Source organism: Colletotrichum truncatum (assembly GCF_014235925.2).
Source record: "Colletotrichum truncatum strain CMES1059 chromosome Unknown Contig_0002, whole genome shotgun sequence".
NCBI classification, from domain to species: domain Eukaryota; kingdom Fungi; phylum Ascomycota; class Sordariomycetes; order Glomerellales; family Glomerellaceae; genus Colletotrichum; species Colletotrichum truncatum.
Window position 1 is genome coordinate 2,814,718 of NW_027222399.1, and position 26,740 is coordinate 2,841,457.

General features: G+C 49.6%; 8 protein-coding genes across 8 annotated transcripts; 5 read left to right on the forward strand and 3 right to left on the reverse strand.

Moving 5' to 3' along the window:
* Window positions 1–787: 787 nt before the first annotated feature.
* On the forward strand, window positions 788–1,962 carry CTRU02_203689 (uncharacterized protein; the record flags this gene model as incomplete). The annotated part of the gene is made up of 5 exons (XM_036722264.1): window positions 788–1,181; window positions 1,236–1,437; window positions 1,489–1,589; window positions 1,640–1,748; window positions 1,794–1,962. 5 exons carry the CDS (start codon window positions 788–790, stop codon window positions 1,960–1,962), a joined length of 975 nt encoding a protein of 324 aa, XP_036585870.1.
* A 417-nt stretch (window positions 1,963–2,379) lies between these two features.
* On the reverse strand, window positions 2,380–6,986 carry CTRU02_203690 (dicer-like protein 2; the record flags this gene model as incomplete). The annotated part of the gene is made up of 6 exons (XM_036722265.1): window positions 2,380–3,692; window positions 3,742–6,192; window positions 6,241–6,493; window positions 6,544–6,592; window positions 6,647–6,675; window positions 6,735–6,986. 6 exons carry the CDS (start codon window positions 6,984–6,986, stop codon window positions 2,380–2,382), a joined length of 4,347 nt encoding a protein of 1,448 aa, XP_036585871.1.
* Window positions 6,987–10,297: 3,311 nt separating this feature from the next.
* CTRU02_203691 (proteasome A-type and B-type) lies at window positions 10,298–11,366 on the reverse strand (the record flags this gene model as incomplete). The annotated part of the gene is made up of 5 exons (XM_036722266.1): window positions 10,298–10,416; window positions 10,468–11,064; window positions 11,114–11,164; window positions 11,254–11,273; window positions 11,323–11,366. 5 exons carry the CDS (start codon window positions 11,364–11,366, stop codon window positions 10,298–10,300), a joined length of 831 nt encoding a protein of 276 aa, XP_036585872.1.
* Window positions 11,367–12,001: 635 nt separating this feature from the next.
* On the forward strand, window positions 12,002–12,985 carry CTRU02_203692 (uncharacterized protein; the record flags this gene model as incomplete). Its single annotated transcript, XM_036722267.1, has 1 exon — window positions 12,002–12,985. The coding sequence occupies one exon, from the start codon at window positions 12,002–12,004 to the stop codon at window positions 12,983–12,985; it is 984 nt and encodes a 327-aa protein (XP_036585873.1).
* Window positions 12,986–14,095: 1,110 nt separating this feature from the next.
* CTRU02_203693 (alpha-mannosyltransferase) lies at window positions 14,096–15,139 on the forward strand (the record flags this gene model as incomplete). The annotated part of the gene is made up of 3 exons (XM_036722268.1): window positions 14,096–14,390; window positions 14,444–14,868; window positions 14,924–15,139. 3 exons carry the CDS (start codon window positions 14,096–14,098, stop codon window positions 15,137–15,139), a joined length of 936 nt encoding a protein of 311 aa, XP_036585874.1.
* A 1,931-nt stretch (window positions 15,140–17,070) lies between these two features.
* On the forward strand, window positions 17,071–18,920 carry CTRU02_203694 (sphingosine-1-phosphate lyase; the record flags this gene model as incomplete). Its single annotated transcript, XM_036722269.1, has 3 exons — window positions 17,071–17,171; window positions 17,269–17,874; window positions 17,927–18,920. The coding sequence occupies 3 exons, from the start codon at window positions 17,071–17,073 to the stop codon at window positions 18,918–18,920; spliced, it is 1,701 nt and encodes a 566-aa protein (XP_036585875.1).
* Window positions 18,921–20,467: 1,547 nt separating this feature from the next.
* CTRU02_203695 (uncharacterized protein) lies at window positions 20,468–22,464 on the forward strand (the record flags this gene model as incomplete). Its single annotated transcript, XM_036722270.1, has 4 exons — window positions 20,468–20,771; window positions 20,818–21,317; window positions 21,372–21,474; window positions 21,524–22,464. The coding sequence occupies 4 exons, from the start codon at window positions 20,468–20,470 to the stop codon at window positions 22,462–22,464; spliced, it is 1,848 nt and encodes a 615-aa protein (XP_036585876.1).
* A 979-nt stretch (window positions 22,465–23,443) lies between these two features.
* On the reverse strand, window positions 23,444–25,043 carry CTRU02_203696 (uncharacterized protein; the record flags this gene model as incomplete). The annotated part of the gene is made up of 2 exons (XM_036722271.1): window positions 23,444–24,156; window positions 24,257–25,043. 2 exons carry the CDS (start codon window positions 25,041–25,043, stop codon window positions 23,444–23,446), a joined length of 1,500 nt encoding a protein of 499 aa, XP_036585877.1.
* Window positions 25,044–26,740: the final 1,697 nt, after the last annotated feature.

A 26,740-nucleotide genomic window follows, 5' to 3' on the forward strand; every position in this document is an offset into this window, starting at 1 on the left:
GCCAATGCCCATCTCTCTTTACATTCACGCTCTTCTCTTTTGTAGCCACCATAATTAGCGTCGCTGAGCCAGTGTCATTTCAGAAACTACCAAACAAATGTTCTGGTTGTTCATCTGCAGTCAGACCTGCATATGTAGGGTAAAGTGTTATATTCTGTTAGCAATGGGCGTGCGTATCAGTTGCTAAGATTCGTTTGCTCATAGTTCAACTAAGAGATCCTCAGCACTGTCACTTTCACCAGTCCCATTTCAGACAGCAGGGTCGATACTTTAGCGTATCCGATCTGCAGGTACCCGGCGCTATTAATTGGGGATCGGATCGAGGCAATAAACAGTCTTGATCTGTCGCTGCAGGCTGAGGGTTTCGGCGTGATAATGCTCGAATCGTTAATTTTTATCGTGTTATTGCTACAAACTGTATCATAGACCCTTGACATACGGGAAATGAAGGCAAGAGCTACTGGCAATCACCAGGCGGGCATGCGAGCTGCAAGAGGAACACTGTCCTAAGCTGTCAAGTCCATAGGCGCTGCACGTCGGAAGCCGTCAATGAAAACACATGATTGGCAAGCCCCCACTTCTGCCTGGGTAGTTGCCAATCAGACAGTGAGCGCAACCCAACAGCCCCACCAACAAGTTGCCTTTTCAAGAGCTGCACCATGGCCAACTTCCACCTCACACTGTGGAGAGTCCATATCTTTCTGCTCATCTCAATACCAATTCTAATCGCATCCTATCTTATCATCTCCTGTTGTACTAAGACTTGAAAGATCGTTTTGATGCAACAATGGCGATTATTGGCGAGCTCCCAGGCGTTAAAATCACTATTGAAGTCAACGGCCTCAACGCACAAGAATATGAGGATCAAGACGGCCCGACAGAGGATAAGAATCCCAGACGAGCTCAGCGTCGCAGCTACAAATATGTCGAGTCGCATGACAACGCTCCTTTTTCCGTTGTCTATGAAGTAGACAACAGGAGTAGTCGGCTCGCGGATCAGGAAGCTCTGGGAATTTTTCTCTTCGTCGACGGGAATCAGATGGATAGCGTCCTCTGGGAGGCATCTCGACATCCCGGTGACGGTGCTGTCTGGCGACATGTTGTCAGTGGAGCGAGGATTGCTTCCGCACATTCGGGGTTGGACTTTTTTCGCAAGTTCCAATTTGCCAAAGTCACGACTGGTGGGTAGTCTTCTGACTTGTACGTGCCGTTGCTATGCTGAACCTGAAGGGCAGTCGACGACGCCGAGAACACACGCGTAGCCGACGACATCAAGGTTTCAGAGTCACTCGGAATGATTCAGGTCTATGTCTACAGTTGTACGATTAAGTCTAATCGTTTCGTTGAAGGACGGGCCACGCCAGCCGCGTCACAAGATAAGTCATTCGAGTTGGCCGAGAAGGCGCTCAAGGGCCGAGCCGTCTCTCACGGAACTTCGTGAGTTGTTTCTTGATCCAAGTCTTGAATTTTTCAGCTCATTGATCGTAGATATGCCGACGGCGGACTCATCCCGCAGACTCATTCAGTATCTGTTCATTTCCATCCGAAGGAACCCATCGCATTATACAGCTTTAAATACCGATCCAGAGGTAATTTCCAATTATCATGAGCAAACAAAGCCATAGCTAACATATTCTAGATGCTCTCCACAAGGAGCTAATTATACCTCGCTCTCCAAGCCCACAGGGCATCAACGGACTCTCAGATGCTGAGATCCGCCGATTAGCTGCTGAGCGACTTGAGGACATGAATGTTTGTCTTCCGGTCACTCCTCAATGAATTGCAACTAATACAAATCAGCAGAACCGCCAGTCCCCCATACTGAAGCGAGAGGCAAAGGATCCCGTAATTAAGCGTGAACACGCCGAGTTTTATGACCTGACGGAAGAGCCGACCAAGCGGGAATGGAAAAAGGTCAAGATTGACAACATGCACGAGGCTATTGATCTCACGGACGACTAGGAGCGTTCAGATGGTTCGGGCTCTGGCGGCGACTGACCATGTCCTTTCACAAAGATCTCAGGTGTTTGACTTACTGTTTGTTTGTTTTTCTTTTCTTCTTCTTTTTCCTTTCGTCCCATGGAGGCACCATTCTGCGATCCAGGGATACTTGCATACTTCAGACCACAGGAGTTTTGCGTAGTTTTACGACCATGACGTTTCTCGGCCCGGGAGTTCAGAGGAGGAATAGATATACCCATTGATTGCGCATTCTTATACCTCTCGCTATCTGTCTATCCAAAGTAGCGGGATAGCAGATATATCAAATCCTAAACACACTACTTTTACTTTTCGTTGCTCTATGACGCGCATGCAAATCCCGCTGTTTCTGACCCCTCCTAATACCACGTCTTTTTGGTCTTTCCATGAAGTCAACCTTCAGTCGCTTTCATCAATCTTCGAATCCCCGAACCTGCCATCATCAGTGTCCTTCTCGTTCCAATTTCTTCGGTTTTTCTCTGCTTTGAGAATCTTCACTGCCGCCCTCGCGGCCTTGACTCTGACCTCGTCTTTGGTTAGACCGCCATCAACCTCCACAACGAGACGGTTGCCGACCATGACCTTGCACAGAAGCTCTTTCTCCCTTTCATCGTTTTCTCTCGAGCTGAGTATATACTGAACGGTCTCTTTATCCGCAAGATGCCCCAACTCCTCCTTAGGATGCAAAACGTGAACACCGTCGCGAATGATTCGGTCTAGGTACCGAATGATACCAAACCGCCCGACGACCTGCTTGCATATTTTCATATCTCCCGAGTCTACCCATACTGCGCCAAGAAGAGATTCGAAAATGTCCGCGTAGAACTTTCTTGGCTGTAAACGGGCCAGCAAAGCCCATGGATACGTTTGTCCATGCTCCATGGTGTCGATGATGGCTTCGCGGAGCGCCACGTGGCGTTTCTCGACGCTAATCTGCTCTAGGCCAATGGCCGAGGACTGAAATCGCATGAACTTCCACAAAGGCAGAGTGAAGCGAGTGTGCTGAAGGGTGGGTTCCTTGCCGTTTGTGTCGGCAATCAAAACCTCCTCCTGGTGAACCGCTTGTTCGAGAGACAGGAAGCCAAGGAAATCTCCGTTTACCACAGCCGTCTTTAGGAGGTGCATTGTCTGGTGAGGAAGATGCGGTCGAACATCGAATAGATGATTGACGATGATGTAGTCAAGGACAGAATCTCCTATAAATTCTAGGCGTTCAAGACAGCCGAGAGAGTTACCGAAATGGCACGAGGCGTGTGTCATTGACTGTATGAGAAGGGATTTCTTTTCAAATTTGTAACCGATGAGCTGTTCTAAAGGCTGGAGAGTTGAAAGCAACTCAATGTTCGGCGGTGCCGTATCGTACAGCTGCTGTCTGCAGTCGTCAATGCTTCTCCATTTGATTTCTTGGAGAAAAATCGACATGCATTTCAGAGCCTTTTCTACACCGAGATCAGTGCCACCGTCAATCATTGAGGCCCCAATAAGCGCCTCAACAATATCGGCCAAAGTTTTAGTGGACATTTTCCTCGTGGTCGTATTGTCGCTGCGTCGGAGAACTTCGTCCACGTAGATCGGACGCCATTTCTGTCCCGTGAATGGTTTAGTAAGTATAAACCTGTCAAGACCGTGCTTTATGGCCGCCTTGCAGAGCGTCGAGTTGGCAACAATGCTGTCTTTTTTGAATGAAAGCAGTCGCTCCGGCCAATGAGGATCTATTAAGAGTCAGCTTTGCTGTATAAGTAAAAATCTAACCTTGCGTACATAAAGCAGCCACATTAATGGTGGTGGAAAACTTAAGAATCGAATCGCCAAGAAACTCGAGTCTCTCGTAGTTGGTAGGTTCAGCAGCACTCCCAGCGCTGATAGCTGTGAGAACCAGGGACCAGTCGGCTATAGCGAGTGGCCTTAACAGAGTTGAAGATAGCTCCTTAGCTACCAGACAGGTTTCGATTCGATGTAGAATGGATGGTATCAGCACACCAAATTGGGCATATTTTGCTGGGATAGTATCAATCTTTGCCATCGGTACAGGATACACTCTTGAGTACGGTTTCGGGCTGCTAGGGCTTTGGTTGGGGTTGCTCTGGGGTCGATGAAGAAAGTCTGATCGACGGGACCATTTTTTGAGAGTAAGATATGGCACATCTTCAGGGGCGTTCTCGAATCCATAAAAGGTCTTTTGTACCAACTCAGAAGCCGGCTTTCTGGGAATAATTCCCTCATAGAGGTACGGACACCCGGTATCGTCCCGTATGAAACAGGAAAGATCATCCGTCGACATTTTCCCTGGTACGAAGTCTCTTGTTCTGATCCCGTCAACAGGAAATTCAGCATTTACTGCGCTGAACCTGACAACCTGTTGATCCTTAGTCGACAACCAGCGATGGCCGAATGGTAAGGCAAGGAGTACAGCAGTATGATCTTGGGTCGTCAAAGCTTCAGTAGGAAGCTGTTCTCCAAATTCGAGAGTCCAAGATGTGTTGTAGTCAAGATGTATAGGCATAGTCTGTAGCCCCGGAACCCAAGCAGGCAGAGCCATCTCATAGTCGCCTTGAGCAACACCTTGGCCGTCTTTGAGTAGGAGACGAGTTACCCTTAACTCATTACCGCCTCTCCAGGCCTTTGCAACACTGCTCCATGCATTGAGCAACCCATTAACTTGTAGAATTGCAACTCTTTTGTCGATGCCAGGTACGAAATCTTCTGATTTGAAGGGCAACAGATTGTCGTTGACAAGACCCGCGCTGTAAAGGCCTTTGTAAGCCTGGAATGCGGCGTCTTTCGCGGCATTTTTTTCAGACTTCCACGCGAACTGGCTCTTGGCTTCTCGCACTTCAGAGGGCAGATAGCTTGGCAAGACCACGGTATACATCAAATCAGGTGTGTCTGTGGCGTCGAGTACCTTCAAGATATAGTCAGGTCGCCAGTCGATGAACTCCCCGGGAGACAATATCCGGCACAAATGGTCGAGGTGTTGCTTCGCATTGTCAAGATCAAGAGTTGCTCCTGTTTTCTCAACTACGAATTTCATCCCTTCCGACTCCTCCATCCCCTCGATCTCTTGTAAATGTTCAAGTGTTCTCTCTTGATCCTCGTACTGCCTTTTCATGTCCGCCTCCATAGCTTCCCACCCCTGAGGGGAGGACTCGGATTCATTGAGTAACATGAGTAGCTTCGAATCCCTCATTCGCGCCCGTCCTCGGCGTTGGATAAAAGACTTGAGGTTTGGAGGTTTGTCGAAGCAGAAAACCAGGTTGCAGGCCGGCACGTCAATGCCTTCTTCAAGGACACTAGTGGCAACTAGTAAATTGATCCTCCCGGACCGAAACTGTTGTAAAGACTGTAAGTCCTCTACCCTAGTGAGATCCCATATGTCTCTCTTCCTGGATTGATATTGCGATGTGCCCACCATTGCTCCGACCCGATATTTCGCTCGTAATAGGTCATGAGATGTGAGCAAATGGCACAAAACACCGACGATAGCACGTTCCTTGGCAAAAATAATACCGATAGTGTCTCCGTTCTCTTGAAGCAGCTGTTCAATGAGGATTGATATCTTTCCTGAGAGAACATCCTTGCTTGGAGAATCCGCTGATGGGCATTGGCACTCGACTTGGCCGAGGACCTTGGCGAGATATTCCTTCTCCTCATCTTTCCATGTTTCAAGCCAACTATTTCGCGATCGCACAGCAGTTTTGAACCGGGATATCACTTCCCAAATGTAATATTCGGCAGCCCAAGGCCCTAGTTCACGACATATTTGGATTGCTTGGCGTCCAAATGAAATCATTTGGTTTTGAGCGTAGGTGTCGTGGGATTCTAGAACTGCGTGGAGTTCACGTCGACTCCGGTCTGTTCCTTCGGCTTTTAAGTGCAGTATGCAGGGGTCTTCCGAGATGTCGAGGCTTTGAATGACCCTTCGAAGGCTCTGTAGGCTCTTTGGAGGCCTATAGTCCTCTTCCGGAAGGAATGGCACATATCCTAATTTTGGTTTCTTGACGCAAGCAAGGAGATCGTCACGGTGTATCGTGGGACTCTTGCAGACGGCGTCAAGTGTTGTTTCCAAGACACTGATACTTTTTACGTTGAATCCAAAGGTTGGGCTGGCTGTCAAACCCATAATATGGGGTACATATTGCCCTCTGCATTTGTGCTGGTGGTAGAAATTCGTCATGATCTTACTTCCTGGGGATTTGCCGACGCAGTTGTGTGCTGTAAGCTTGTTAGCTATGTGAATGGAGAGGAGTTATGCTTTCATACCTTCATCAAAGACGATCAATGATAACCTGTCCAAACGTACAAAGGCATGCGAAAGGGCATCCAGCAAGACCTGGTATGTCGACACAACCACGCGAACATTCAGAAGTACCGCATCCCATAGTGACTGGTCAGACCAAGAGTCGACATTATCATCACCGCTCAAAAACTTGATCTGAACAGAAGGAATCTGAGACTTCAAGACTTCGAACTGTTGGGCACAGAGCGATACCGTCGGCGCCAGAAACCAAACAATCTGTTCTAGTCAGGAAATGTTCGATCAGCAAGACACTAAGTAGAACCAACCTGTTCTGTGGCCGTTCTCTCTAGTTCCGCCTTTATCCGTAATATGGCTCTAATTAAAATTGCTTCAGTACCTTATTACTAAAGAGTTTGGAGTTGGACTTACACTTGGGTTTTGCCACTCCCAGTATCCATCTACCAACCAGTGTTAGTTAACACACTGAGTAACAGGTTGTTTGTACCAAAGCTCTTACAGCCACTATGATGTTCTGCTTCCTACTTTCGGCAAGCATTTCCAATTGATAGGCTCTTGAATTCATGATGGCCGGTGTGCCTGAGGCGGTTTCATGTGAGGGCGATGCAGCCTCACTGCCCAGGAACAAATCCTCAACGGTGGCGGAGAGAGCTCCCAGGTTATGAGGCCCAGGGCCTGGCACTTCATAGAACACCTCATCCTCTAATGGATCGAAGCTGTCGCCGGATAAGGACTGGAAATAATCTGTCATGGTATGCACAAAGCGTGAACTGACAAGGGCCCTGGAGAGTCCTCAGTCCTGTATGCAAGGTCCTTCTGTTTGCAGGCCGAGCCAAGATCCACTGTGGGCGAGAACCGGCACAGAACGCTCAGAATGGGGAAAAGTGGTGTTGTTGGTTGAAGAACTAACTGACTAGCTAGAGGGCTGTGGAGGCTGGCTAAGACCAGTGGTGGCGGCCGTCAGCCCACGTGACGGGCCGGCGAGGCCTGCCACCCACATCCACCGTAGTGGAGGGTGTGGTCAAGGCGACCATTGGGGGGGGGGGGATAACCTGACCAATTACCCACTTATTTAAATGAATTATGGGTCTATCTGACCAATTTTATGATTGGCTGTATTGAGGTGAAGTAGGTCCACCTGACCATGGAATTTTTAATCGGTCAGGTGCACGGACCAGTTACTAATTACGTCCCACTACTGATTAGGGTGCATACCCCATATTAATATTTAAATCCCTATTCCATTCTGATTCTCTTCCTTTTCCCTCCGTAACCCTTTCAAATCGTATACCCCCCCCCCCCCCCCTGGCGTACTACTTTTAAATCGATCCCGGATCGATTCAAAAGTAGTTCGTTTACCATTCTCCAAGGCGATTTAATATCCTCCTTATTTAAAATCCTTATATTAATAACATAAAGGACTCTATTCTTACTTATTTCTAGATATTCTATAAATATAGGTAGAAAGATTACTTTTTAAGCAAGTATATAAACATCCCTAAGGCTATTATGCCTAGAACGGGTTGCCTCTGATAAAACAAGTATTGGAGGTATTTCTGAATCGGTTTCGAGTTGATCCTGAATCGATTTAGAACTAATTCCAAAGTCGTTCTTATATATCCCTACCTCCTTATTTACTAGTAAGCTAGACTGGGCCTGGGCTGGTAGTTGATAGTAAAGATTTAAGTCTTCTTTAGCTTCTGCATCAAGACTAGTAGGTTCTAATAGAGGACTTATTCCCTCTAGGCGAGGGAAGAGATTTTCAATCGATTGAAGAGCTATTGTAAATCGATTCGGAACGGATTTGGAAGCGTTTAAATGTCGTATGTTCTTATAAAAAGTATATCAAGGGTAAGGTTTCAAACCGCGCTAAGGAATTTCAACCTGACTATAGCTAACTAGCTGACCATGGTCAGCTGATCTCAGGGTAGCCCCACAAATCACAAAATAAGTGGGTAATTGGTCAGGTTATCCCCCCCCCCCCCAATGGTCGCCTTGACCACACCCTCCCGTAGTGATGCTACCTCAGTGTGGAAGACACAAGTGCGATGACGAGCAATCCCCTGCAACAGTATGGACGGTGTGAGTCAAAGTGACAAAGTCAGGTACGAAGTAAAAATGACGCGGCTCAAAAAGATTGAAGTAGTATGCAATGTAGACAAATCCTAAAATTTGGGTGACGCGGGGCCTAGGATGGGGTACGGGATGCAGTGCAGGGTTGGGGGTGGGTGTTGGTGATGCGATGCAATCTCACTTGACAACAACTGCCTGACGACAAGCACTAACAATGGGAGTGATGCCGCGAGTCTTGTTGCAGCAGCGCTTGCGTGTAGGCAGAAGGGAACCGGGGTTTAAGTGTGGGTGGACTACAAGCTGCCATCATGGCACCTAGTCATCAAGAAGATGCTTCTGATTTTCCATGTAGAGAAAATGTAACAAACAAAAGTGCAAGTGTGTGACGGCAGGTGTACTCGCAATTTAACTCGTATACGTGCTGCTGCGTGCGTGTATTTCGGTACCTAAAACTAAAGTTCTGCAGGAGGCCCACTGCCGGCCGACGTAGGCAGGTTCGCAACATCTTACGCACGGCAAATGAGAGAACCATGCTCTTGGCTTTGGGTTCTACTTGGCGCCAAGCTAGAGAAAATGAGAACAACAAAACCAAATTCAACTCAAGCTTTCCTCCCTCTTTTTTATTTAAGAAAAAAAAAAGGAGAAAAAAAAAGAAAAAAAACGGCACGAATAGAGACCATGACGGCCGTGTAAGACTCATAGACCACGGCCTATGACTCTTTGGCCAACCTTGCATGTGCTGCCAGACATTTCCCTGTTGCATTAGGACCTATGATATATCTTCCGAGGATTAGCAATCAATGACGGCAGGGCAGAATGACGATGTGAGTCGGGGGAAATAAACAACGAAGCTGACAATTGATCATGTTCGACCAATCGTTGTCTATTTCAGAGGAAAAAAGTGTTTGTTTTTCTAGCTCCCAGATGCCTCTGCTTGAGGCCATGTTCAATCAGGGTTTAAAAGTGTCTGCTACGTGGTAGAATCCCCGGCTTTGGCAGCCAATGAAAGGGTGGAAAATCTGACATGGAGGTAGGTACCTGTATCGCCATATGACTACAAGGCAACAATCACGTTGATAAAGATGTCAACACAGCTTTCATAACATGGCTTTCTTTCAAGGGGTGTCTCCCGGCGGCCCCAACAAACCCTGCAGCCAACAGTCAAGCTTCGAGATTAAAAACCTCCACTCAACCTCAATTTTGTTCGTGTGGCGAAGCGCAGCAACAATAAGGTTGTCCCGGTTTATTCCCCTCAGGAGTATGTGATAATGCATGATCATTAACATGCTTCATTTTTAAGAGGCTTGGGGCGTTCCCATTTGTAAGGTCGCGCCTGATGGTTTGCTTCATAAACAAATAAGAGTGCAAGGTGAGCGGTGGGCCGGTTGAGGTTGAAGCTCGCTGTGCTGCGCCACCTCTGCCTGCTGCAAGCTGCAATCCCGATGTACAACGAACCTTTGTTTACAGGGGGCTGACTGGGCTCTGTTGGTCTAGACGGCCTGGACAGCCATAGAGGCGTGTTATCTGCCTGCCATTAGACAGCTTTCGGCTAGTGATCCCTTCGGGACGCCGTCATCCCCTCAGTGGAACCCTCAGGTGACCAACTCAGACACTGCACGTTTATGGCACAGCCATAGGTGGCCAGTTTCAAGTGGCATTGCGCTCTACCACGAGATTATTCGATCCCATAGTCGGCCGTATTGCTCTAGGTCCAGTGCGTTTCCCATTAACCCAGCAACTTGGCACTTGCTGTTACGGTAGACAAGATATTTCATGGCTAAAAGGATCATGTGTAAACAAAAATCTATCTTAACAAGGTGCTCCGGTTCCTCAACTTGCTAAGAGTACTCACAAATGTACCTATGATTCATGGCATCATCGTTGCGCAGGTCATCCATTGATTCTAGAGCTTGGAGTCCTTTTCTGCCCCCGTGCCTTTATGCTGTTCTATGATACAAGTGTAAGACCCATAACCTCTCAAGCCGTGCATTACAAGTTCGTAAGATAGTCCTCAATTTCCTGAGGACTGAGCTTCCTGAAGCGAGGGCCCTTCGCACCCTCGACACCATCGATACCAAGAAGATGGTCCGCTGGGGGCCCAACGATGCCTATAAGCTGGTTAGGTAGGTGTCTGAAAACCGTAGAGTGTTGGGTCTTACCGATCTCGATAGTCTCTCCGTTCATCTCCCCCTCAATAGTCTCCTTGAGCGTAAGTAGCGCGATGTGCACGGCATCCTCAAGCTCCAAGCCCTCCGTGTATCTCTTCTCCAGGAATGTCTTCGCAGATGTGGCGCTCTTGCCAATGGCTGTCGCCTTCCAAGGGAAGTAGCTACCAGAGGGGTCGACTTGGTACAGCATAGGTCCACCCTTCAGTGTACCACCAGTCTTGCCGGTTGGCTTCTTCTCCTCGCCCTCCTTGGTCTCAGTCTCGTCCTCAGGCAAGATGCCCTCATCCCAACCTGCAATGAGCAAGCTGACACCGTAAGGGCGGACACCTCCAGACTGAGTCGCTTCCTGCATCACCCGGGCAACATCCTGAACCAATATCCGCGTGGGAGGGTACTCGTTGTAGATTCGCTTGTAGCCAGTGTGCGATACCTTGCGGGCCTTGTCCACCAATATTCTGTAGTCAGGTCCCATTCCTGAGTAAACCATTCCGATGTTCGGGGTGACGAGGCTAATCTTGGACAGCGAGCTGGGATCGGCAAGCGGGGATGACGACTTCTTCTCGGTCGCAAGAACGATACCGTTGGTGGCTTCAAAAGGTTAACGTGGACCATCAAAATGAGGGGCAGATGAGCTTGCCTTTAATGCCAAGGGCGGTAACACCCTGGTTGACAGCGTTCAGAGCATACTCTAATTGTTCAGTCAGTCTTGCCCCCGGTGTCGTCTTGAATATCTAGATAGAATGTGAAAATCAATGGAGGGGTTGCGTTGAAGCGTACCAATCTGAACCAGCTTGCCGCTGCTCCAAGTTAGCACATAGACGTCACACAGTGGATCGAGCAGTTTACCTGGGCGAGAATGTCGTCAGCGAGAAGGAGTAACGGTCGGCCATGGCTTGACTGTTAAATTGTATGATCGAGGGCTATTTCTTGGGTGAAGTTGACTGGGAAGATGGAAAGCGGATTAGCTGCGGTCAAACGAGGTGAGGCTGTCAGAGCTATGAAGCTCTCCCTCCTAGGCAACTCGCGCCGCGTCAAGCTGCCCGTCGTCTGGCCGGCCGCCTGGGAAGAGCCAGCACGTGACTTTGCCGGCTGGGCAGTTGATCCGGGCGGAGGAACAGCTGACATAATCTGGCTGCTGCTGAAGCTATGACCAACTGGAGACAGCTCAGAATAAAGTGTGCTGGAATATTCTTTTTTTCTACAGTCAATCCTTCCCAAGTGACGACCTTTCGTTCAAGAACCCAGCAGCTTGGCACCGTCACCGAAAGGACAGATGGCCAGGCCTTTCCTTCCGAGTCTGTTTCTCCTACTTCTTGCCATGTAGGTCCTTGTCTGGGGTTTAACTGAGCCAAGGTGAAACCCCAGAGTTACTTCTTACACCTCCGCACTGAGCTTTTCCCACACCATCCCTCATCTCATTGTTTACTGCCGCGCGGCAATCTTACATGTCAGGCATCTGCATTGCTGTTGGCGCACCACCCACAAGAAGACACTCAACTACAAACATCCTTCTGCAGTCTTCATCATGAATTCAGCAATGCCTCAGTGGGGCTGGCCATCCGATATCCCAAAAGGCACGGGCTACTCCGAAGCCGACGCACCCGAGGCGTCACAAACCAGCAATTCTGAGGGCCATAGTCATAGTCAGAATGAGAATCAAAACAACAGTCAAAAGCAGTCGCGACCTGAGCCAAAGCAGAAATACTATGGCCCACGAACATGTCGCATTTGTTTCGACGTTGTTCACCCTACATTCGAGGAGCCTAACGTTATGGGCGGGTTCATGAACACAGCACCGCGACCTATCTACAAATCTGAAGATCCTGACTGTGGACGGCTTATTTCACCATGCAAGTGCAAGGGTTCTCAGCGCTACGTTCATGAAGGCTGCTTACAGGCTTGGAGATATGCCGACTCGACGGCCGATCGAAATTTCTTCGCGTGCCCGACCTGTGGCTACCAGTACAAACTTCAGCGACTGTCTTGGGCAAACCGTCTATCAAGCGCTTATGCGCAGATTCTACTGACCATCTTCATATTCATCTTCTCGGTTTTCTTGCTTGGATTCATTGCAGACCCGATTTTGAACCTTTGGAGTGATCCAATGGGCACCATTGCTGATACGGTTGCGAATGTGCTCGACGATATTGAAGCCATCAACGACCCAGAGCCCGAAGAGTCAGGAACCTGGTTGGAGCATTTTCTCAAAGGTTTCTTCTCCCTTGGGTTGCTTGGTTTCTTGAAGTCCTTTCTTGCTATGACACCATGGCAATGGTGGAATCTTCGGTCCAGCGGACTCCTTGGTACCACCGGACGTCGCGGAGGAACAGGACGCGCGCGAGTTGAAAATATCAACCTGGGTCTCGTTATGATCGGCGCAGTTACCTTCATGTGGGGTGTCTGGAAAGGAGTAAGGGCTCTCAGTGCGTCCGCCCTGCAGCGCGCAAGTGACAGGGTATTTGACGTGGGTGGTGATGATGATGACGATGAAGACACCAAGCAGGACTAACGTAGGACGGATGCATATGGCCAATACAAACGGCTGTTATCACAAACAGATACCGCTTGAAATGTCAACTATTTGATGATGTTCATCCTGCACACTCTTAAGTTGCCTCGAAGATTCTCTTCCATATCGTGTCAACTAGTCTGTGTGCAGAGATCAAGTCCCTGGCCTTTCCTTGAATCTGACCGTTTTGGTCAGTTTCACTTTGGACAGCCGGATGACATCAGGTTGCTTCAACTCAGTTAACGTTTTGTTGACTTGAATTCAGCCGATGGCAGCCCTCGAATTCGACGGGTTGGCAAACGCGCAAACTGATACACAAACTCGCTCAACCAAGTGTTTGGCTTAAAGTTATCACACTAATACGTAACATATTGAAAAACTTGAACATAGCCGAGTTAGTGTCAATTAAACACAACAAAATTTTTGGGGCCAAACAAATGATGTCGTTCAACGTCCATACTCAATGATCGTATCTGGAACCCTTGAACTGGACAAATGCCTGGTAATGCAGAGTTTGGCGATCTCAGTAAGCCAAACCGCGTCATTACACCCCGCAGCCGCAGTTCATGTCACTTTGAGTCGTGGGGCAGCTGTTTGCAACCCTGGGATGGCGGGGCACGGACCTCAGGGACCATCCACCGGATCATAATGCCCCCGACCTGCCCAATCAGGGCTTGTCACTGTTACGGGCGAGATCTAATGATCCCAGAGTGGACCTCGAATTAAACGAAGCGATGCCTTCGAGTTCGTGTTCAGCAACTGTAGTTTGGTCGCCCGCTGTCACCCTTGCACAAACCATTTCTCCTCACTTTCTGTGCTTTGGAAGGTGTCGTCACGGTAGTACAAGGCCTCGAAGTTATGCGACTCTTTGAGTAACGCTCTGCGACCCCTTTACGGCCCTCCAGACTCGCTGAATCCCTCCCACTCCTTTCCGTTGTTGCCAAGCCTCTAGTCGCAACGGCGACAGTCAGCCTCCAGTCTCGTGTTCGATAAGCTACGAAATTTGCACCTAAACGACCGTCGCCCTTCGACGCTGGTTTTGCCTGCATTCTCCTCCATCGCGAACTACTGTGGCACATCCCTCTCGAAGTACTCAATCGATCCGGCACAATGCACTTCGCATACCCCCCACGGAAGAGCTCCAACCCGCCCCCCTTCAGGGCCAGGTCCTCAAGGATACCGCCATTCCTTCGACGAAGCAGGATAAAACTCATTGCCGCTGGTGCTCTCGCATTTTTTGGCTTCATTTACCTGTTGTCTGGGGCCTTCAAACCAAGCAGTGGCCCTCGGATGCCGTCGGGCAATCCCCCTGTTGTGATAGTGACAGCGCTAGACGAAACTGCCTACGGCAAAAACTACCTGGCGAGTGTTCGCGACAATAGAAATCGATATGCACAGCTCCATGGTAAGGGTAGATCAATTCTCTTGATATTCAAGCTGCTTATTATTATTGCTTAGGATACGAGGTGATGTTTACAAATGCGGGCGACTACGATCTTAACGGCTCACCGGCGTCATGGAATAAAGTGGTATCACTGAGGCACGCGATTACCAAGTACCCAGACGCAAGCTGGTTCTGGTATTTGGATCAGGATTCCTACATCATGGATACCCAGCCGTTGGAAAGCTTGCTATTGAACGCGGAGAAGATCGAGAGCCTAATGTTGAAGGATCATCCGGTTGTGCCACCAGACAGCATCATCAAGACTTTCCCCCACTTGAAAGGTCAGGACATTGACTTTGTTCTTACTCAAGACCGAGAGGGCCTGTCTGCAGGAAGCTTCTTCATCCGTAATGGAGAGTGGGCAAAATTCTTTATTGACACGTGGTTCGATCCGCTGTACCGCAGTTACAACTTCCAGAAGGCTGAGGGACATGCCTTGGTAAGTTTCTTATTCCTCTGCATTTAGTGGTGCACAGCGCTGACCATCTGGGCAGGAGCACATTGTGCAATGGCACCCTACCATCCTTTCGAGACTCGCTATCGTGCCGCAGAAGGCTTTCAACTCCTACAATAGATACGACAAGGGCGAAATGTTCCAGGACGGTGATCTTGTTGTCCGAGCTGCTGGCTGCACTGCATCCGGAGAGCGGTCCTGTGAACAGGAGCTGGAAAGCTACAACACGAAGTGGCATGCAATTTTCAAGACATAAACCAAGAGAGAGGAAGACGAGCAAGCAAAGGCCGACCCTCCGAATAGGGTCCAGACACGGAAGATCTCCAGGCGTTTTATTTCCCAGGAAGCATGAACTCGGCATATTTTGAAGTGTATAAGAGCTGGAAGAGGGCGTTTATTGTGGCTGCTACGGAGAACATTCACGAGACATTTTTATTCGGGGTTATACTGAGAGGCTTGCCGGCTTTGGAGGCTCGCCCGGTTGCATGAGCCAGTTCATGTTGGGATATTTATGTTATTTCTTGGTTTCTGTGTTCAAGATGACGACGCGCTGATGATGGAAGGCCCAAATTAAACCTTCCTGTGTTTGTATATCACATTGATAGATGTCGGACAGGCCTGTCAGGGTACGGGTGCTAATACAGACTGTGTCTCCACGTTTGATCCATCCTTGTAGTGCGGTGATCTATCTGGATCCCAGATCTGCAGTTGACAGTTTCCCCACAGACGCTTCAGCATCTTTGTCATAGTGGCCTGTCTTGATGTGACGCTGAGAGCTGGGAATGCTAGTTGCGACCGACCAAAAAGTATCTTGAGCGGGCTGAGGTATGTTGGTGCCAAGCATGATCCGACTGCAAGGTCAGACTACGCTAAGGTCGAGGTCCCGAACAGTGCCTGGGATCCGCTTGGATCTCTCAAACGTAGACAGCGATGTGACGTGGTCATGGCAAACTTCAAATTTGAGTCAGTGTGTCCACAACTTACTACTTTGATCGTTCTAGTCATGATCATCAAACCAAGCTTCCGCGGCTGCCATCTTTGCATGGCAACCAGCCATCACGCGCTCTGCATAACAAGCCGTAAGACGTTACTTAAGATGTAACCATCGCTGACCGTCAAGTGGACTCGGGAGAACGAAATCGATTTGCGGTAGCCCGCGGGCCCGACGCCCCGCTTTGACGGGTCTCCGGCCGGCCCGCGGGGCTTCGTGTCGTTTCTAAATGGATAACAGTGATGGTTGTATCACATTCCAAAAACAGGCTCAACCAGTTGAGGAAAAAATGGGTTCATGGTACCAAGGGGGATGAGGGGTAGAGCAGCTGGTGATCTCGACGAAAAGTCATGCGCGCATCGGCTCGACTGTCCAATCGGCCGAGTTTCGCAACTCTCGGTTCCTATTGGGAATGGTGACGCATCTGATGAGATGGGAGACAGGTCGGCGCGGTGATGAATATCCCCTTTGGGAAAAAAGTAGTCTTCATCGCTGGTTGCTCCACTTTGTCATTGACACCTCACGTTACGGCAGGGAAAACTTTGGCTCAGAACGGTGCGGTGCGTTAGGTCACTTTGCCTTCCACCAAGAGACACTATTCTTACTATCTCCAAGTCCTTCATCAGTATCGGTACCCCCCCTGTAATCACTGGCGTGGAGGGTGACTTCTGCGGCCAGCGGACGCGGACGCCGGGGAAGCAGGGCCCCTCTGGCCTATAGCGGTGCATGTGATTGACCGGAAGGCGGCAGTGGCCCCCCAGAAGAAGGGGAGGCCCAGAAAGTGCCTTACGTAGTAGCTGCAGCGACAGGGGTAAACCGCGCTAAGAAATAATCAAGAAGACGCCATGCCCCACGATTTTTGTCCGTCTGGGATTCACGGTATTCGGTGTTCTAACGTTGGTTCTTCTGTGTGTTCTAGGTCGTCTATCTCTAGTTTTAGGCGCAAGGAGCGCAGTGATGCTCCTCTACTGTGTTGTTGCTTAAACATCGGACCTCCCAATTCCAACTAGTCACGTCTCCAATTCTTTTTTCCACGCCCTTCCCCAATTCGTCTTTTCTTGCTATCCCCATTTTTTTATATATTGAGCGTTCGCATCCACCCTCAACAGGCCTCGGGACTTCCGCTCTCCTTCTGTTGTTGTCGCAAACACCAAATCTACCCCACTGTGCCGAGCTTCAAGCAGTAGGTGTACAAGATGCCAGGCAGCTCCCGTATTCCCGCCAGCTTGCGCGAAAGCTTGCAGCACGTCAAGCGCACTAGGCAGGCCAATCCGCTGCTTGTTCTGAACCTCGACTTGTAAGCTGATTCATCTCTCCCGGCTGTTTGCTCATAGTACCAGCATGTCATGCGAGCCGAGGCTAATTACGGATCTCCCGCTTTCCTCTCTATGCAGGCTTCGCAACATCATCTTCTTCCTCTTCGTCTGGCGATGGACACGCAAGACATTCCTAAAGCTGAAGGGCCGCGGCTTGATCGGCAGCATTGTCGAATTGTATATTGACATTCGTCGTGTCCTCTATGGCTACTTCCTGCGCGCCCCGGGCGTGCGTGGCCAGGTCCAGAAACAGGTCAACGAGACTATGGCGAAGCTGCAGACTAAGATGATCCCCAAAGATCTCACTCGATACCTTACACTCCCGAAGGAAGGCATGTCAGAGGAAGACGTCAAGAAGGAGCTGGAGGCATTGGCAAACCTGGACCACACAAGATGGGAGGACGGATATGTGTCTGGTGCTGTCTACCATGGCGAGGACGAGTTGCTGAAGCTGCAGACCGAAGCCTTTGGCAAGTTTACTGTCGCCAATCCCATTCACCCCGATGTCTTCCCTGGCGTGAGAAAGATGGAGGCCGAGATTGTGGCCATGGTTCTCGCCATGTTCAACGCTCCTCCCGGTGCTGCCGGTGCCACTACTAGCGGCGGCACTGATAGCATTCTGTCCGCCTGCTTAGGTGCACGCCAGAGAGGATACTTCGAGAAGGGTATCACCGAGCCTGAGATGTAAGTCCGTGTCTGATGGTCACCCTGTGGGCTTCCCACTGACCTGCGTTAGGATTCTGCCCGAAACCGCCCACACTGCTTTCAGAAAGGCTGGCGATTACTTCAAGATCAAGATTCACTACGTCGCATGCCCTGCGCCTAACTACCAGGTTGATGTCCGCGCCGTCTCCCGTCTGATTAACAGCAATACGGTCCTGCTGGTTGGCTCCGCACCGAACTTCCCCCACGGCATCATCGATGATATTAGTGCCCTTTCGAAGCTGGCATTCAAGAAGAAACTGTGCCTTCATGTTGACTGCTGCCTCGGCTCTTTTATGGTACCCTTTCTAGACAAGGCCGGTTTCGAGACGGAATTGTTCGATTTCCGCTTGAAGGGCGTTACCAGCATCAGCTGTGACACTCACAAGTATGGTTTCGCTCCCAAGGGTAACTCTACTGTGCTTTACAGGTCAGCCGAACTCCGCAAGTACCAGTACTACGTTTCGCCGGACTGGTCCGGCGGTGTTTATGGTTCTCCTGGTATCGCCGGCTCCCGCCCGGGTGCTTTGATTGCCGGGTGCTGGGCTAGCTTGATGAAAGTTGGTGAGGCAGGATACGTCGAAGCATGTGTCAAGATTGTCGGTACGGCTAAGAAGATCGCGGAGAAGATTCGTGAGACACCAGCTCTCGACAACGAACTCGAAATTCTCGGCAAGCCCCTTGTTTCTGTCGTCGCTTTTACCGCCAAGAACCTCAATGTCTATGACATTGCCGATGGCATGTCTGAGAAGGGCTGGCATCTGAATGCTCTGCAAAACCCTCCCGCCATTCACGTTGCCGTCACCTTGCCCATTACCAAGGTTTATGAGAAACTTCTTACAGATCTGGAGGCTGTTGTCGAAGCAGAGAAGGAGAAGGAAAGAGTACGTGCGGTTGAAGGCAAGGGTCCAAAGGGCAAGGCCATGGGTGACTCGGCTGCTCTCTACGGAGTTGCTGGATCCCTGCCAAACAAAAGTGTGGTTGTTGACTTAGCCAACGGCTTTTTGGATTTGTTGTACAAAGCATAAGGGACGCAAGGTGAGGGTTGTTGTAAGTGCATACATTGCGAGCGTTGATCTCGATCTGGAATTTAAGCTCCAGTAACACGGGTGTAACATATTCTGTCAGCATCATACTAGTTTCACCAATGTCATACAGTCAATTTGCAAGTCTGACCCGAAAGGAACTTAACGAATTGATATGGACTAGTCTAGGTGTCTCTTCTGCGTATTTGGAGCTTGACCAGCGCAGAAGGAACCCACCCGCCCAAGACATGTCCGGAATGATCACGAACGACTCCCAGTGTACTACTCAAGCCGATATATGACAAGCGGACAGTTGGGATGTGTCAAAGGAGCCGCTCCGATGGCGCTTCGGATAAACGTAATTAGCATCGCAAGCCCAGCGATCCGATCAGCGAGCTCGGGAGCCGGTGGCGAGGAAGGTTGCGGACTGCCACGCGGATGCGCGAACCATTTCGGTAGACGCCTTACCGCGGACAGTTCCCGGAACACCCGGAAACCACGGTCCAATCCCGGAAACTGTACATGATATCATCTTTGTCCCACTGCACATTGCATCGTATCGCTTGAGCTGAAAAGGTTCTCTCAAGCTGCATTTCCAGCCTAAGGCGGGCTAACTGTCACGGTGGCACTTCACCAGCTTCAACACCGTCAAACATTTTGCGCCCCGACTGCCGGCCAACACTACCGACTAGCAAACACACATATCTCCTGACTTTAGTGTCCGACGCAACTCAAGGCGTTCTTGGCTGATATGGTCGGGAGCGGCAGGAAGGCAAAACCCTTCTCTTCAGATGGAATCGCCCAGCCACTTATGCCCCGCATCTCTGGCCTCAAAATCGAAGCCGCCATCCCGATGTCGCTCTGTTGTCGGGAGAGATATGTTCCCGGAAGTTGAGCCAAGTAATTCTGCATTCACCGCGGCCTGGATGGCGCGTCAAAATACCTGGTATGCCGCGTAAACGGCTTGGAAGGTGTACTTTGCGGGCCAATCAGACAGGGATCGGCTTTGTCGGCGAAGTACTACAACATGAAAAAGGCAGCCAGTGTGGCGTCTACACCACTTTCGCCCGACTTATCTAGACGAACCACAAGACTTCCAAGATGCAAACTGCTTCTTGGATGCCGATATCTGTGAGGGGTGAACTCCACACGTACTCCCACATGTATTGAAAATGCAGTTTTCCGCAGCACCATTTCAATCTCGTCGTGTGTTCCAAGCGTGACCATAGCCTACTTATGGACATATCGTGCATCTTTGTCAACCCACCTGACACGCGGGGATAAGTGCAATCACTGTTTTAGGAAGTCGCCTTCGGTGCTGCATTCTTGACCGAGGGAGGAACATGGGTCTATGACAACAGCCCATCGCGACTTCCCAATCATTTTCCTGTTGTCTTTTCGTTTATGTCTATCTTGATGGAATACATTGTTTATGTGCAGTTGCAGCAAACCAACCATCGCTTTCTTGTTTGTCTTGCACAATGATCTAATGAGGCCTACGGGAGTTCGCATACATCTGCATACAACGTATTAGCTGCTGCAAGTCGATCATGACCACCACTTCTGTTAATGAGGCCGCACGGCCACGATTAAACATAACTAAATGGGGTTTCCCCCAGGACAACCCAGAGCGTCCGGGGTCTGAAGAGTTTTCACCGCGGTCACCCAAGCATGACACTGCAGAATCTAATTGGGAAGAACAAAAGGAAAGCCAGAAACTCTGGGACATCACAGATGAGCAATCGACCTCTATCAACATTAGCATTCCTCCCCTTGCCACCCCGACTCGTGATAGTATGGGAAGTATGTCTTCCGACATGTTGGAGGAGCTGAGAAAGATTATTAAGGAAGAAGGTCAGTCTCGGTTTGTTTCAGTTTGGCAGAAATTCATCTTACTAACTATGTGAAGTTGCTCAAGTTGCCCAGCTGCGGAACAGCGAGGCTGTCACCCCTATTGACACATTTCGCTTCTCGCCCTGCTCCAGCCAAAACTCAGTCTTCACTCCCTCATACCCCACCCCACCTCAGTCAGATGTTGAGCCGTTTAGCCAATCCAAAGCCTCTTCCCCCGTCGAACAGAGTCCTGAAGTCGCTCACACAAGTGTAGCACAAACTTCGCCCCTAGCACCTCCCCAAGCGTCGGTCATGCCGTCTTTATCTCAGTCTCAGGATACAGCACCCATCAGCTCTCAACAGAAAGCCGTTCGCTTCAGGAACAGAGGACCCCCCGTGATCCACTGCCAGCCTCGTGTCGAGCCGGAGGCTGTTTCTCCTACTGCCGCTATTTCACCCCAAGTAGAGCTGAGCAGTGTGGACAAGGCATGGGGTGTTTTATTTGACTCTGATGGATTTCCTACTCAACGCCTTAGTTCCGTTCTCAGAGGGTTGGCGAAATACATGGTATGATAGCACCGCGCTTTCAGATTAAAATTCTCACTGGCTGACTTGGCCCAGATCTTAGAGTTCGAGCCAGGGAAATCTTTGGTCATTACACCGGAGAAGATGCTTGCTTTTTATACAAAATACAAGGTTGAGCCCGAACGATTTCAATATGAAGGTCAGTGTGGATATTCCCATCATCTAGGTTGCCCACTAACACCTTGTAGACATCTTTCGGTCGTGTTCAACAGACGCGCTCGAAAGAATCGAATTTCTTTATCAGGATCTGGACTGCCAATATTACCTCACTCAAAGTAACCCCCGATTACGTCCTAATGTTCCCAGCCTTACGCCTGATGGTTTCGCAAAGTGGATGGTCAGCAACATACTCGCCTACCCCGATCCAGAGTCTAGACGCCTGCATGCCATAACGTCTTCTTTACCCCTGAATGCAGACAGTCCTATTGTAAATGGTAAGGATAGCAAAACAGAAAGATTACCCAGGCAGCTATCCCGCCACCTTTTCCCAGAACAACATGACAAGAAGGTCCGCAAAATCCTCGATGAAGCCATATGGGATTGCTTGGAGGATGCCACTCCACCTCTTCCGTCCATCCCTCACGCCACCAGACCACGCTCAGAGAGCCTTACTGGTGTCCACCTTCGCCAGCCTACAGACGACTGGAAACGTCCTAGGGCACCCCCTTACTCCTCTAGGACCTACGACCGCAGAACAGCTGGCACCGATTCCCTTCCAGCACGTCTGCCCCGCTCAAACTCGGACGCAGGTTCTTCAGGCAGTAGGCACCGTGACTTACCGCCACCGCCAATTGGTCGATACTCCCTTCCCCAGCGCCAACGAAGTCCTCCGCCCATGAATCGATATAGTTCTTCGCTTCCCGTGATCCCGCATCATGCTGTCTCATCAACCTCATCTGCGCACTCTGCAGCACTTTCTTCGAATACCAGAGAGAACGAAGGGAACTATGGCATGTATTCCAGACAAGCTGGAGGGCGGAGGCCAAGAGATGAGTCGCCTAGATCTCCTGGTTTCGGGAGGCGATGCCTTGGGGGAGACAGGGGCCCAACTTGGGAGGAGGTATATAGTAGGACTGAAAGTGGTACGAGAGGTTCGGCTGATGCTGGGCTACAACGGTTGTTCCGTTGATGGAAGTCATATGCGCTGTTTAAAGTGAATTTTTTGTTCTAGCTCTGTGAGGCTTATGACGAAGCATGATGTTGAAGACCAGCATTAATCCATTTGTCTTGGTCGGCTGACATTTTGGGCTCTCTTGGGGTCAGAGGTTCAAGTCTTTACAAAAGCTAAAAGTACTACTGGAGTTGATTCTAAGTTGTTACAATAATGGGAAAACGGAGCACACAAAGTTTCCTCAGCTGTGATAATTATGAATGTAGCTCATACTCAAGTAAGCTTCAGCTTTAATGTAACAGTTGCCACCACGACAAACCTAAGTCGCTCCATCAAACCATTCAATGACAGTTTGCCAATAATGTTTGTTGGCCTCTACATGAAACCAACATACTTCTATGGAACATGCCCAGACGGAAGAAGAAGGGGACATAATTGGAAGCTATACAGTTCAAAAGCTAATGAAAAATGCTTAGATCAGTTTCGTAGATGGGGCGCTAGTTATATCTTTTGGATTTCAATATATAATTGAGATCTTGTTGACGTACACTCTGCATCTGTCCAGGCTCGTGAACTTGACTATATTCAAAAGTGAGCTGTATCTGATGTCTATTCTACGGCAAATGGACTAGAGCTGCCAGTAAAGTAGCAAATCGGCTGAGCTTTCCAAGCTGGATTACACTTTTTTGAGACGTATTTTCCTTTTCAGGCTAAGTTCTTGATTCGCCCACTGCAGCATCTTACTGTTGCTAACAGCGGCGTCTTACATACATGGCTGCTACCCACACATAGACTCAGTCAAGCTCCGCTAACTTCAATAGTTCCAACTCAGTTTTATTGTTTAGTGCTTTCGTTGCAGCTCCAATTCCAGGAATTACGAAACCTAAAGGACAGTGGTATCGTTGTATTAGTACATAGTAGTTCGCCAAACATCCCTCAACTGTCCATTATAAGAGACTCCCAGAGAACTAAATATTCGCCAGATCCCATACACACATTAAACACGAGAAGTTGGGCTGTGTTCTTTCTCCTGAGAGAACTGGTTTTGATGATATTGAACCCCGTTAGCATGCGGCACAACAGGCGGCGCCACGTCCTGCCTGAACACATAGCGCTTCCAAAAGTAGAAGAACTGAGCAAGGCCATATCGTGCAAATGTCCGTAGCGGAACGCTGAAGACGGCGTCGAGTTCCTCAAGTGTCTTTTCCTTGGTTTCGGGGAGGAAAAAGAGTACTAGGAAGAACCCGACAATGTTCCAACCAGCATACCAACTGAACGCGCCCTGAGGTGTGAACGCACGTTGGAGCGAGGGCCATGTAACGGCCAAGACAAAATTGAAAAACCATGTCGTAGCTGTTGCGAGGGACATGCCAATGGGGCGGATGTACAAGGGGTACGCTTCAGCCGAATACGTGAAAGGCACAGGTCCCTCTCCTGGGGAGTAGACCATGCCGAAGAGGTAGATTCCTGTAGCGATGCAAGCTACTCGTGCCGGGTTGGTTGGGATGAAGAAGGAAAATCCGGTGAAGAAGAGGAAGATGGACATCAAAGGAAAGGTCGTCAGTAGAAGGTTCCGCCTGCCGAAGGTGTCGATTGTATAGAATGCGGGGATAGCGAAGAGGAAGTTGATGATACCGAACCCGAGGGATGCCGAAAGAGCGCTGACTTCGGAGAATTTAGCAGATAGGAAAATCTCGGAACTATAATAGGCTGGAGAACGTCAGTATATTGTGTAAAACGAACATTTGGGCAATCGTGAAGATTCTGTAGGCTTCCACGGGCCTTAAATCTGTGATTATTAGCAACTTACCGATAATATTTACGCCGCAGAATTGTTGGAGAAACATGACGATTTGAGATGCTATCATGGCGTTTCTATTGCGGCGTATGGTGAGAAGCTCCTTTAGGCGGTTAGACTTGCTGATGCCTGCGGTCTGTCGCTCAGCTTCAAGCAGTGCATTGGCGTAAAAGAGGTCTCGAGCTGCTTGAATTTTTTCGAAGCGCAACTGGCACATCGATTCGTAGGCCTTGGCATGGCGGCCCTTAGTCAAATACCACCGTGGGGACTCGGGGCACATATAGCAGCATGCGCAGACAAACACCGCCGGGAGCATAGCGCTTCCCATCATTAGCCTCCAATTCAAGCCAGGAATCCCGTGATCAGGAACATAATAAAATGCCAAGTCCGCAATATAGCCCAGGGCTATCCCGAAGGCTGTCCACATCTGCCATTGCATGACGAGGGCCCCGCGAAGGCGAGGTGGCGAGCATTCGGCGGCGAAGATGGGGGTTGTAGCTGACTTGGGTCCGATACCGAAGCCAAGAGCAAAACGTGCGATGAACATGTGCCACCATGTATTGGTGAACGCCTGCCAAAAGCATGCCAAGGCCGAAATAGCACAGGAGATAAAAACAGTGCCACGACGCCCGAAGACTTTGTTCATGGGTTCTGTTAACCAGCAGCCGATAACAGCACAGCATAGATACGGAGCACTGTTGGTGAGGCCGAGCAGCCAGGTATCGCGTTCTGTGTCGCCACCAATGCCGAACTGCTTCTTGTAGAAAGACTGGGCGCCGTTGACAACAGTCTCGTCCATTCCCTGCACAACAGCACAGAAAGAACAGACTAAACATGGTTAATAAGACGCCCGCGCAACGATGTTTGAATAGAAGAGGTGTCTCTGTCCTGGGGCAGCACAGTAGAAATAATGGAAGACGTGGGAAATGTAATAGGGCACTCACTCGCAACAACTGCGTAGAGCATTTTTGGGTTCCGCCACTTATGCGTAGTCTCTCCATCGAGAATCGCCCGCTCTTGGGCAGTCAACTCTGTCATCGTGTCATACTTGTTCATGTTCCCAGCAATGATAGCACCAAGACGGAAAGCTCGAATGTCTTCCTCGTTGGTGATGCCATGTTTTTGGCAATATTCCTCTCCCATGCAACCTAGTTGTTCAGCAGAGAAACCAGACAAGGGGTTTTCCAACTTGTGAGAAGCCTCGAATCGTCTTTTTTCGTCCTGGTCAACTGCCGTAGCTTCAGAGGCACGGCCAGGGTGGTCCATGTGAGCGATTTCAGTCTCAGCCCGGTCCGAAGGCAAGCGATCGCCTATCTTCTCTCGCTTCAACTCCGAAGCCATATTGGCGGCGATAGCGACAAAGGTTGACCGCCTCTAACGCAGGGTGATGTATGTGTGCAGGAACGCTAGAAGGGGAGCAAGATGTAGCCACCAAAGTGTCAAGCAGGTAAATTGATGATGCCAAAATTGGGCAGAATGAAATAATTGAGAATGGGGAAGAGAGACAGGTGGAAAGATTGGGTTTCCCAAGATAACCAAACGAGCCTTTTCGTTTTGGGGGGCAGTGTGGTCTCTTATCTACTCTGCAAGCCGCCAAGAAGGGCGTTTGTCGAGGACAGCCATGCTGGCGACTTCAAACAGAGACTTCTCCGTCTGCGCTTGAGTACGCTTGACACCACAACGTTGCAAAGCTAAAATTGTGGTTCATGTGGATGGTATGGGGACTTTGGGGATGGTCGATCCCGGAGACGCAATGGAATCCGCCGGAAATGTGAATGAAGAGACCAAACACAATCGACAAAACTGGTCTCCATTGACAATCAGGCTCTCCGCAAGCTGTCGGGCTGCATAAGAAGGATCTTGGGTGACGTCATGTCTTCTTAAGGCAAGAGGATTCGATTTCGGGCGTCGAGAGAATTTTCCTCTTCTCCAGGAGGGTGAGTAAGGTGAGTTAGTCTAGGGCCGTTGGAACTGTGTTTTCGACGCTGTGTAAGAGATCTTAGAGGAGAAAAAACCGGGGATGGGGTTGAGAAGGAGGGTGAAGGTTGGCTATTCGTCGGTCAAAGACCCTTGTATGCGAGTGGAATTGAGAAAATCGAAAGGATCGACGTTGGATAGGTCGAAGTAAAGAGGCGGTTGGTCTTCTATGTCGGTCTAAGGCAGGTCTGTGGTGGGAGGGAAAGCGAGTGACGAGTGGAGATGACGTTGAATTTGCATTAGTAAAATGGGTCCGTTGCAGTGAATGCTAGACAGAGATGGTGGTTCCTTGTTCCCTTTTCCATCATGTAAAGAAGACCTGGGTGACCCTGGTGTGGAGGTCGTGGTCAGAGCAACCTCAAAGCCAGCCATCAAATGGCTTCATTGGATCATTATCTGATTGCCAAGTTGGGGAAGTTCTACAGGGCTGCCAAGGGCATCGCCGAGAGAAGTTAAGACTTTGCTAGGACGCCTGGCCGCAGTGCCCAGAAGGGCACTAAATGGCCCTGTTACGGCTCT